General features: G+C 42.7%; 1 protein-coding gene across 2 annotated transcripts in view; it reads left to right on the top strand.

Annotated features, from left to right (window-relative positions):
* GRB10 (growth factor receptor bound protein 10) overlaps window positions 1-12,146 on the top strand; it is a 423,742-nt gene that overhangs the window by 152,565 nt on the left and 259,031 nt on the right. For both annotated transcript variants that reach the window (XM_073549876.1, XM_073549877.1), the window contains one exon: window positions 6,151-6,238. In XM_073549876.1, the coding sequence (XP_073405977.1) occupies window positions 6,151-6,238 (88 nt within the window). Of the gene's footprint in view, window positions 1-6,150; window positions 6,239-12,146 lie in introns of those variants that run through there.

Genomic DNA, 12,146 nt, shown 5'->3' with positions numbered 1-12,146 from the left:
CCTCCAAAGGTTTTCTATAGGGTTGAGATCTGGAGACTGGCTAGGCCACTCCAGGACCTTGAAATGCTTCTTACGAAGCCACTCCTTCGTTGCCCTGGCCGTGTGCTTTGGATCATTGTCATGTTGAAAGACCCAGCCACGTTTCATCTTCAATGCCCTTGCTGATGGAAGGAGGTTTGCACTCAAAATCTCACGATACATGGCCCCATTCATTCTTTCATGTACCCGGATCAGTCGTCCTGGCCCCTTTGCAGAGAAACAGCCCCAAAGCATGATGTTTCCACCACCATGCTTTATAGTAGGTATGGTGTTTGATGGATGCAACTCAGTATTCTTTTTCCTCCAAACACGACAAGTTGTGTTTCTACCAAACAGTTCCAGTTTGGTTTCATCAGACCATAGGACATTCTCCCAAAACTCCTCTGGATCATCCAAATGCTCTCTAGCAAACTTCAGGCGGGCCCGGACATGTACAGGCTTAAGCAGTGGGACACGTCTGGCACTGCAGGATCTGAGTCCATGGTGGCGTAGTGTTCCTTATGGTAGGCCTTGTTACATTGGTCCCAGCTCTCTGCAGTTCATTCACTAGGTCCCCCCGCGTGGTTCTGGGATTTTTGCTCACCGTTCTTGTGATCATTCTGACCCCACGGGGTGGGATTTTGCGTGGAGCACCAGATCGAGGGAGATTATCAGTGGTCTTTTATGTCTTCCATTTTCTAATTATTGCTCCCACAGTTGATTTCTTCACTCCAAGCTGGTTGGCTATTGCAGATTCAGTCTTCCCAGCCTGGTGCAGGGCTACAATTTTGTTTCTGGTGTCCTTTGACAGCTCTTTGGTCTTCACCATAGTGGAGTTTGGAGTCAGACTGTTTGAGGGTGTGCACAGGTGTCTTTTTATACTGATAACAAGTTTAAACAGGTGCCATTACTACAGGTAATGAGTGGAGGAAAGAGGAGACTCTTAAAGAAGAAGTTACAGGTCTGTGAGAGCCAGAAATCTTGATTGCTTGTTTCTGACCAAATACTTATTTTCCACCATAATATGCAAATAAAATGAAAAAAAAACAGACAATGTGATTTTCTGGATTTTTTTTTCTCAGTTTGTCTCCCATAGTTGAGATCTACCTATGATGTAAATTACAGACGCCTGTCATCTTTTTAAGTGGTGGAACTTGCACTATTGCTGACTGACTAAATACTTTTTTGCCCCACTGTATATGTATGTATGTATGTGTGTATATGTATGTGTGTGTGTGTGTATATATATATATATATATATATATATATATATATATATATATATATATATATATATACATACATACATACATACATACATACATACATACATACATACATACATACATACATATCTATCTCTATCTATTACAAATCGAAAGTTTGGACACACCTCATCCAGAGTTTTCTTTATTTTCATTACTATGAAAATTGTAGATTTACTCTGAAGTCATCAAAACTATGAATTAACACATGTCTAATTATATAATTAACAAAAAAGTGTGAAACAACTGAAAATACTGTCTTATATTCTAGGTTCTTCAAAGTAGCCACCTTTTTGCTTGATTACTGCTTTGCAGTCTCTATTTCATAGTTTTGATGCCTCCAGAGTGAATCTACAATTTTCATAGTCATGAAATAAAAGAAAGCTCTTTGAGAAGGTGTCCAAACTTTTGGTCTGTACTGTATATATGTAATCGATATTACATATTCAGAATTTTAGTTTTTTGTGTTCTAAAGTTGTATTCCAATAAATATATATTCTGTTCTAACTAAATATCTTGATTGTTGTATAATAAAAATGATTTAATGTCTGATGTTCACATTGTACTACAATAAATTTTTCACTTAAATATAAGCAATATATGTCGGTGTAAGGGAAATTGACGAGTCGGAGTCGCAGGTTTGGCTTACCGACTCCACAGCCCTGCTTACTAATGGGCATCAAACACAGGCTGGTATTAAATTGGGCAGCTTGTGCCCTGTATAAAAAAAAAAAAAAAAATTACAATTGGAAGGCTTTCTTCTGCAGCCTGACCCCATACTTCACCAGCCCTGGACTCTTCTGTGCTAAAAATCTTCCAGCTTGAGAAGATGAAAAATGCAAAGGTCCAAATTGAACTGAATTCTAGCACCACCCATTGCATGTAACAATCCTACAAGTCCACTGCCTCCTCTGAAGAGGCTATTTATATCTGACCATCACTGGATCATTCCTATAAAGTCTGCTCTTTTCTTTGAATGTTGGTAGGCAGCACCATAGTGAGAGCTGCTGTCTGGTGTAAAATGAGGTTTTGCTCCCAAGGTAATCAAAAATCTGCCCACCCAGCTAGAACAATGTTGTCATTCTCTGGCTGCAAGTGGAAAGTGTTTTGGCCATGTTTAGGGGGTTTGAACGTATATTTAACCCTTTTACGACCTTAGACTTATCCATACGTCCCGGTCGCCTGGTAGTTGCCAACCTTGGACGTATGGATGCATCATGGCAATTTTGTGCACACAGAACCTGTGTGCAGTCGCAATGTGGCAGCTGGTTGCTCCTGAGTGCCAGGTGTCGGCGGTGCCTTTACTGCTCCTGGCACTTTAACCTCTTAAATACTGCGATCGATATTGATCCCAGTATTTGGCAGGCGAGAAGGAGGGTGACCCAGTGTTCTCATGATGACATCCGGGTCACCAGAGCTAGCAAACTTACTTAGTGTTTGTCTCCGTGCAGCAGTGCAGTGCTCCTGCTTTGCTATGCTTTACGAGCGGTCTGACTGCAAAAAGTGAAATTTATATATTACAACTATATTCACAAAAACTAAAAAATATTGTACCAATCTTATATCTATTGAGAAAAAAACACACTTGGTATTGCCACAGCAACCCAACCTAGAAGACTACTGTCCCACTAGTTAACCCCTTAAGTGAACACCAAATGGCCCCCCTCCCTTCTGAGCCCCTGTGTGCCTAAACATTTAGCCCCCACGTTTGGCATTTCGGTAGTGATGAGAGCCTGCCTAATTTACAGGTGCCTGTCTCCAGAAGCACCAGCTGAGCATAATGTACTCGTCCATACAGCGGCAGTTTGCAATTTTCACTCAGCCACATCCACCGCTGCTTGTTTCTGGAAAACACCCATGGAGTCCTTTGTCACTACACCTGTAGATAAATTCCCAAAGTGGTATAATTTCCAAATTGTGGTCACTTGAGGGGGGATTCTGCCCTTCTAGCACTTGAGCTCTCCGTCCCTCCCAAGTCTTACTGTTTTGGCTAAGCAGTGCTGTACAAAGGTCAGTAGCTATTTCTCACGCACCAAAAGGCCAATCTGTGCAGGCTCGGATTGACCCCACGTGGTCCAATTCTTCAAAGTCCAAAAGAATCTGAGGCACCAGGAAAAAATTCTCATTGGGGAAAAACTATTATTCTTCCTTAAAAAGCATGTGGTAGTAGTCGCAAATGAGGTAGATGAATCAAGCAACTTTTCGACCATGACTGTTTTTCAAGCCAAAAATAACAAGTTTACAAAGTAAGCCATTTTTAAGTAGTTCTGTACAGCCATATAGGGTATTTCTGCTTTCAGTAGAAACTATGGGACAAATTTTGGTGGCAATTTTACCCATTTCCTAGTGTGAAAAATTTAAAATCTGGGGCGAAAACTAAATTTTAATTTATAAAAATACATTTTTTTTTTCTTCACTGTCCAATGGTATAAAATTCTGTGACCCATCTGTGCTGTCAATGATTACTGCACCCCTAGATGAATTACTTGAGGTGTAGTTTGTAAATTGGGGTCTCATGGAAGGTTCTGCTATTTTAGCACCTCAGGGGCTCTGCAAATGTGACATGACACACGCAAACCATTCCAGCAAAATCTGAACTCCAATATGGTGCTTCTTCCCTTTGACGCTTTGCTTCAAAAGTAGTTTTTGTCCACATATGTGGTATGTGTATTCAAGAGAAACTAGACCCCAAAATTTGTTGTGTGACTTCTCCTGTTACCCTTGGGGGGGGGGGGGGGCTGGGGGCGAAATTGGGGGGGGTCTGGGGGCGAAATTGGGGCTAAAGTGTGTTTTTATTTTTTTTTGTGTGGGAGAAAAAAAAAATTATATATATATATCCATGGCTTGACATTATAAACGCCTTCAAAGCACCTGGGGGTTCAAGGTGCTTACCACACATCTTGATGCATTCCTTGAGGGGTCTGGTCTCCAAAATGGGGTCACTTGGGGGAGTTGGGGAGGGTACACTGTTACGGGCTCTCCAAATGCAGCATGGCTTCCACTAATCCAGCAAATTTTGCATAAAAAAATGGTGCTCCTACCCTTCTGAGCCCAGCCATGCGCCCAAACAGTGGTTTTCCTTCACCAATTGTTGTATTAGCATTCTCAGGAGAAATTGCACAACAAACTTTGGGGTTCATTTTTTCCTGTCATCTTAGTGAGGGGAAAAAAATGGTCTAAAGTAAGTTAAATGTTCATTTGTTTTTCTTTTTTTTTTTTTTTTTTCCTCCTTCTGCATTCTAAAAATTCCTGTGAAGCACCTGAAGGATTAGTAAACTTATAAACTTTACTAATATAGGTCTGTCAGTTCAAATGTAATGTGGTCCCTTAACAAAAAATACTTAACACTAGGACTACCGCACGGAGTCATTTTGGCTCCTGGCTTGTTTTCGTTTATTTTTAGTTTCTTGCTCCTGGTATTTTAACTTTAATTTTGTAAAATTGTATAGAATGCAAAATAGCAAGAACATTGTCAGGCACTTCTTCTAGCCATATTGGCAATTGGCAACACTGCTGGCCCTATTCTACAGGAATTACGTAGTCCACTCGAGCGTTCGCTGTTGGATGTGTATGTCAAGTATATTTACAAAAATGCTAATTAGAAGTATAAGCCAACATTTATTCTAAACTTTTTCTAAACCATACAAGTAAATGAAAACGAACTAGAATAAATAACCTTTAGAGACAGACTAGCAAAAAGGTACCTTTTTTCTAAATTTACCTTTCATTACCAAAGGGAATCATTTTGACTCCCTACTATATTTAAAGTAGGGAGTCAAAATAATTACCAAAAGGGAGTCAAAGGTACATTTTGCAAAAAAGTACTAAAAAAAAATCAATGTTTTTTTCTTTGCACCTAAATGAGCAAGTCACCAAATCTCAAACCAGAATTTGAAAAAATGTAGTCACAGAAGAGACCTAAAAATTGCTAGTCAACATGACTTCATCGGTAGTTCTAGTGTTAAAGGATTGCTGGTCAACTTTTAACCCATATAACTTACAAACAAAAAAAGTTTCAAATTGTGCCTATGTAAAGTAGACATGTGGGAAATGTTAATTTTTCTGCCCTTAAGTCAGATATTTTAAGTTTGAAAATCTCAATTTCCATGTTTTCACAAATATATGCATGTCATCGAAGTGATTTTACCACGATCATGAAGTACGACATGTCACATAAAACACTGTCTTAAGGCCGGTTTCACATTTGCGTTAAAGGCCGCAGCGTCGGCCTGCGCACGGCCGCCGCTAAGCCCTGCCGCGCCTCCGCCGGTAGCTCCGCCTCCTGGCGCATGACGCTGCATGCGTCATGCGTCCCCTATCTTTATCACTGAGGACACTGGCTGTGCGCAGGGCGGCGCCTGCGTCCTTTTGACGGTGCGCCGACCAGCGCCAGACGCAACCTGTTGCAATTTGGTTGCGCTCGGCGCACCGTCAAAAGGACGCAGGCGCTGCCAAACGCATACTGCGCACGGCCTGCGTCCTCAGTGATAAAGATAGGGGACGCATGCAGCGTCATCCGCCCGGGGGAGGCGCGGCAGGGGGCGTGGCTTAGCGGCGGCCGTGCGCAGGCCGACGCTGCGGCCTTTAACGCAAAAGTGAAACCGGCCTAAAATGCTCTGCCCATCACTACCGCTCTGTCCAGTGTCTTATCAGTGTCCAGTACCCACATATGATAGGCCTTATTGACACTACACTCACTGCATTGAAGGTGTATATCCTGCACATCCCCACCACCAAAAGGGTGATGCCTTGTAAGTTGAAATGTTTGCTGACAAGGTCAAGAAAGCAGAGTATTGTGAAGCCTACTGTTATAACTTTTACTAATGCTGTCTTTCACTAATTTTTGTAATTTTTTTTTATTTTTAAGGACAATGTGGAACAGACAGCAGCATGCACACAAAGGGGGTTGGTGGACGCCACTGGCTACACAGCCAAACGTATATCCTTAAACCCAGGTAAATGGTTTTTGTTCAGGTATGTGTGTATGTATATATGTGTGTATATATGTGTGTGTATATATATATATATATATATATATATATATATATATATATATATATATATATATATATTATAAATAAAATAATTTTTTTTTTTTTTTTTCTGTAAGACCCACATGTCAAACTCTGTCCCACTGGCCAAATCAGGCCGGCAGAGTGGTAATCAGGCCCTCACCGCCATCGCCTCTCCCTGTCTGGCATCACATTCCCATCCTTGATGCCAATACAGTTGAAAGCAATGACGACACATTCTCCCCGTGTATCTGACATGTTAGTGCAGCGGACGCAAATACTGCACCATTTCCCGCTCGCTGTGCTGAGCAGTGAACAGCTTCAAAGCATTTTCTGCTGAGACGAGAGCAGTGTGGGGGTGGAGAGGAGAGGTAATTACTTATTTTTACTTTAATGTGGAGTCAGCTATACTGGGCATCATACCGTATGTGTGGAGGAACTTGCTGTGGGGATATACTGTATTTGATGGGGCACTTTTATTGGCATCATGCTTTATGGGGGACAATTAAAGGGCAATCTAGGGGCTTCAATAGAGAAAGTTACCTTGGAAGTTCTTCAAAATTGACATATTTGGTATGGTCACAAGAGCATATTAAAGGGAACCTGTCATGTCTTGTGATCTTAAAGTTGGGATGTCAAACTCAAATACACAAAAGAATAAAATTAAAAATTGGACAAAGTCGGGGGCCAAGCTTTATATTTATTAAAATGTCTACAATTGAAGATTTTCCTCAAATGAGTTGCCCCCCCACCCCTTTAAAAAAAAACAAAACAAAACAACCACCTCACCTTAAAGAACCTGTCAGGTTACTTTTAGCATCTAAACTGTCCCCAGTGTGTTAGTGATGCAATGAGCATTACTAACACTGTTTTTTCTATCAAAAACAGTGCTGTCATGTCCAAAAATTGCTTTATATGGTTAGTTTGTACCTGCATATTTAGTCGTGGGGGGGTGCTTGATTTTCATTCAGTCATGGCGTCGGCACCCATGCAATTTGATTAATGTTCCAGGTTGCGCTGACATGACTCAAATCTGGTGCCTGTGGAGCCACATTTGCTCCATGCTACTCACTACGCAAGAACACAACTTTATAGAGGATTCTAGTGACAATTGTAGAGCCTTTTTTGATAAATATAAAGCTTGGCCCCCCACTTTGTCCAAGTTTATTGAATTTTGTTGTTTTGTGTATTTGAGTTTGACATCCCAAATTTAAGATCGAGACTAGCGTGCTCACTTAAAATTGTGCTGCCTTTCTTGATGTAATGATTGAGGGGTTTCAGAAGCTGGACCTTTTTAGTGATCAGTTGATGAACAACTCACTGGCTTTCTTCCTACAAGTTTGTCATGCATATACAATTTACATACAAAATGTATAATTGTCATTGGGAGATTGAATCACTTTGTGCCAGAATTTTGAGAGAAATCTCTAATTTATTGGTAAAGTTGAAATTTGTTACATCCCATAGTAAAAAAATACTATAACTTGTACCAGAAAGTTTTCTGTAGCTGGCATAATTGTGTGTGTGTATATATATATATATATATATATATATATATATATATATATATATATATATATATATATATATATATATATATATGCTCTTTTTGATTTTTTTCTTCCCAGAGCCATACCTTTTTTTATTTTTCCATCAATATGGCCATGTGAGGGCTTATTTTTTGTGGGACGAGCTGTACTTTTGAACGACCCCATTGGTTTTACCATGTCGTGTACTCGAAAACGGGAAAAAAAATTCCAAGTGCCGTGAAATTGCAAAAAAAAAGTGCAATCCCACACTTGTTTTTTGCTTGGCTTTTTTTGCTAGGTTCACTGAATGCTAAAACTAACCTGCCATTATGATTCTCCAGGTCATTATGAGTTCATAGACACCAATCATGTCTATGTTCTCTTTTATCCAAGGAGTGAAAAAAATTCTAAAGTTTTGCTAAAAAAAAAAAAATAAAATTGTGTAATTTTGAGACCCATAGTGTCTCCAATTTTCGTGATCTCGGGTTGGGTGAGGGCTTATTTTTTGTGTTCCAGGCTGACGTTTTTAATACCACTTTTGTGCAAATGCAATGTTGGGGCGACCAAAAAAACTGTAATTCTGGCGTTTTGAATTTTTTTCCTCGCTATGCTGTTTAGCGATTGGGTTAATGCTTTTTTTTATTGATTGGGCGATTCTGAACACGGCGATACCTAATGTGTGTGTGTGGTGTGTTCTTTTTTTTTTTTTTTTTTTTTTGTTTGTTTTTTTTTTCGAAGGGGGGGGTGATTTGTACCTCTAGGATTTTTATTTTTATACTTTTTTTTTTTTTTTTTTGCAATAGAAGCATGCACAACCCGATCGACTCTGCTACATATGGGCGATGAGCAGATCGCTTTGAGCTCCGACCACCGGGTGGCGCTCAAAGCAATGTGCCTGCAACAACCATAGAGGTCTCTGAGACCTCTGGTTGTCAGGGCAACGCGTCACTGATCCCCAATCACATGACTGGGGTCGGCGATGAGCTTACTTCTGGCCTGACGGCCGGAAGCACTAGTTAAATGCCCGCTGTCAGCTTTGACAGTGGGATTTAACTAGTTAATAGCCACGGGCAAATGGCTATTCCGCTCACGCCTATTGCAGGCATGTTGCGGTTTTGAGATGGGCTCACCACCGGAGCCCATCTCAAAGCAGGGGATCCTTACAGATGACTTGCTACTCCGTCATCAGTAAGGAAGGGGTTAAACATTCCATTTTCTCTTGGGCATACAACTTGTCACATTGAGGTTATTGAGCATCCTGTTCTAAAGCTCTAGGTGTTTGTGACATTCTTTCATTTTGTGCCACAGAAATGTAGTGTCTTTTTTGTGGCGTTTGTGCCAATTTGTCCTAAGTAGAATTTGTGCTGTCAATCAATGACTAACAAATTAATCTAGTATGTATTTGATGCTCAGGGCTCTGTGCAAGACTTATGTTGTGCACGTTTCTGGAAAAACTTATTTATTAATCCCTTTGGGGGACGGTCCTTTATTTATTCTAGACCCTGCACACAAACTGCCATAACTTGTCTAGAGAAATGATGTCACGCTCGCCTGTGATCCCAGCTGGGGGAAATGGGGGGTCTATCGGTGCCACGCTCATCCCCCTGCTGGACTCCCCAGGGTCCACTCCTGTTAGGAGGCTGGGCTGCGAGGAGGCATGCCTATCATGAAGCTGGTCCTGACTGCATGGGAGGCGGCTACCGGTCGCACCGGAAATGCGGCAGTGACGTCACGCCGGGGGAAGCCGGTGTGCTGGACAGTTCTGGGAGGGAGCTGTTCCAGGAGTGCGCGCACCGCTCCTTCATATAAATAAACAAGGCGCACTCAGGCGGCAGCAGCTGGTCAAGCATGGCAGACCCCGCAACCGAAGTGCGCACACCAGATGAAGACCCAGAGGCTACCGTGGTACCCGGGTGGTTTGGGTGAGTGCCTTTGTAAGGCAAAATGTGTGGGTAATGATGCCCTAGGTCATGTCTTCCCTAGGCAAAAAGGCCACGTCCAAACAAAAGAATAAAGCATGTGCATTATGTAGAAAAACCCTCCCTAAAACATACGACAAGCGACGGTCGCTCGTGTATTAGGAAAACAGTGGCCGAAGAATCACCATCCCTACTCCAGAATATTAAAACTATTATCCGGCATACTGCGCTCAGCTCTGCCAAACCCACCCCATCCCCACCCCCTACAGAAATTCAAATGGATGAGGACTCTGAGGAAGAGCTGGGAGAATTGGCCCCCTGTGATGACTCAGACTTGGACTCCTCGGACGAGGAAGGGTGGTCACTCCTATTTTCTATCTGAAGATATCGGAAAGTTACTCAAACTTGTCAGGTCTACCATGGGGGTTGAAACGCCTAGGGAGCCACGGACAGTACAGGATTCCATGTTAAGTAATTTAGAGGGGAGGAAATAGTTTTCCCTTTCCACGATAATCTATTAAACTTAATCGAAAGGGAGTGGAAAAAGCCCAACAAAAACATGTCCATACCACAAACACTTAAAGGGAAGGTGCCGCAATTTTATATAATTTGCAAAAAAAGAGTAAGTAACAAAACATGTTTCAGCAAATGTTGTACTAACCAGGATTTATGGTTTGTTTGTAATGTTTTAATGTAGCCACTGGGCGCTGCCATCTTGATTTGCAGATCTGTGGAGGACTCATACAGTCTGCAAATATGGCCGTCCCTGGACATAGGAGACTGCGGTCGGTTCCCGACCCCACCATGCAGCCTCATTAGCAGAGAGCTGGGCATGCCCCTGTGGGCTGCACCATTCACTGCAGTAGGTGTGGCTGGGCGCCATTTTACTGTAGCCCAGTGCTATCTGCTGAGCTCCACTTTCTGCACTCTGCTTCCTGCTCCAGCTCCCCTGTCCTCCTGCTCTGTCTCCGCCTCCTCACTCACAGCCCCAGTGATTTCCGGTAATCTGACACCTTCCTTTTCATGACAGCTTTTATGGCTGTCTGAGGAGGACAGTGACCTATACAGCCCATAGTCTAGTGTATAATTGAGGGGGGGGGGGCTGGAAGTTTCACCAGTGTGGGCATATCTGTAATACTGTCTTGTGTGATACTGCCTGCTGAGCTGTGCATCTAATCCTCTCCAGTGTGATGCTGCCTGCTGAGCCGTGTATCTAATCCTATCCTGTGTGATACTGTCTGCTGAGCCGTATATCTAATCCTATCCTGTGTGATACTGACTGCTGAGCTGTGTATCTCATCCTGTCGTGTTACTGACTGCTCAGCCGTGTATCTAATCCTCTCATGTGTGATACTGTCTGCAGAGCCATGTATCTAATCGTATCCCATGTGATACTGTCTGCAGAGCTGTGTATCTAATCCTATCGTGTGATACTGACTGCTGAGCCGTGTATCTAATCCTCCCCTGTGTGATACTGACTGCAGAGCTGTGTATCTAATCCTCTCTTGTGTGATACTGTCTGCTGAGCAGTGTATCTAATCCTATCCCATGTGATACTGTCTGCAGAGCTGTGTATCTAATCCTATCCTGTGTGATACTGACTGCTGAGCCGTGTACCTAATCCTCTTCTGTGTGATACTGACTGCTGAGCCGTGTATCTAATCCTCTCCTGTGATACTGACTGCTGAGCTGTGTATCTAATCCTCCCCTGTGTGATACACAGCTCTGCAGTCAGTATCTAATCCTCTCTTGTGTGATAGTCTGCTGAGCCGTGTATCTAATCCTATCCCATGTGATACTGTCTGCAGAGCTGTGTATCTAATCCTCTCCTGTGTGATACTGACTGCTGAGCCGTGTATCTAATCCTATCCCGTGTGATACTGCTCTCCTGAAATACTCTGTGCTGCTGTCACCCTGCTGGTTTTATGTGTGATCTACATGGTGGTATGAACTATATGGCGGCATTATGTGTGAAGTATATGGCGGTATTATGTGAGAACACTATGGCAGTATTTATCTGCTAAAAGGGACCCATTCTAGGGTGGTTCTGGCTGAGCACCTGCACACGGGTCAGGGGTAATAGGTGCAGTCAGGGGAGGGCTGGTGAGGCAGCTGAAGAGGAGTCTCATTTTTATTGTTACTGTATGGCTACATTTCCCCCCAGCCTGCTTCCCAGCGTCACCCCGGACTGCGCCTGTCGCCTCGCTTTCACACATCGCCAAGACAGGATCTGAGGAGGGGAATGGGGTCTTTGCATGCAAAGTCTGGATCAGAACAGGCCATCAATCAACAGAAATGTTTCCTGGATTTCTGTGATGCTGTCACCCTGCTCCTCCCCCATATATCTCCCTCTGTGCCCCCCATAGACCAGCGCACTGCTCTCCTGAAATACTCTGTGCTGCT

This window comes from Dendrobates tinctorius, unplaced genomic scaffold (assembly GCF_039654945.1).
Source record: "Dendrobates tinctorius isolate UK_male_01 unplaced genomic scaffold, ASM3965494v1 ptg000162l, whole genome shotgun sequence".
NCBI lineage: Eukaryota > Metazoa > Chordata > Amphibia > Anura > Dendrobatidae > Dendrobates > Dendrobates tinctorius.
This window is presented reverse-complemented; position numbering and strand designations above follow the sequence as displayed.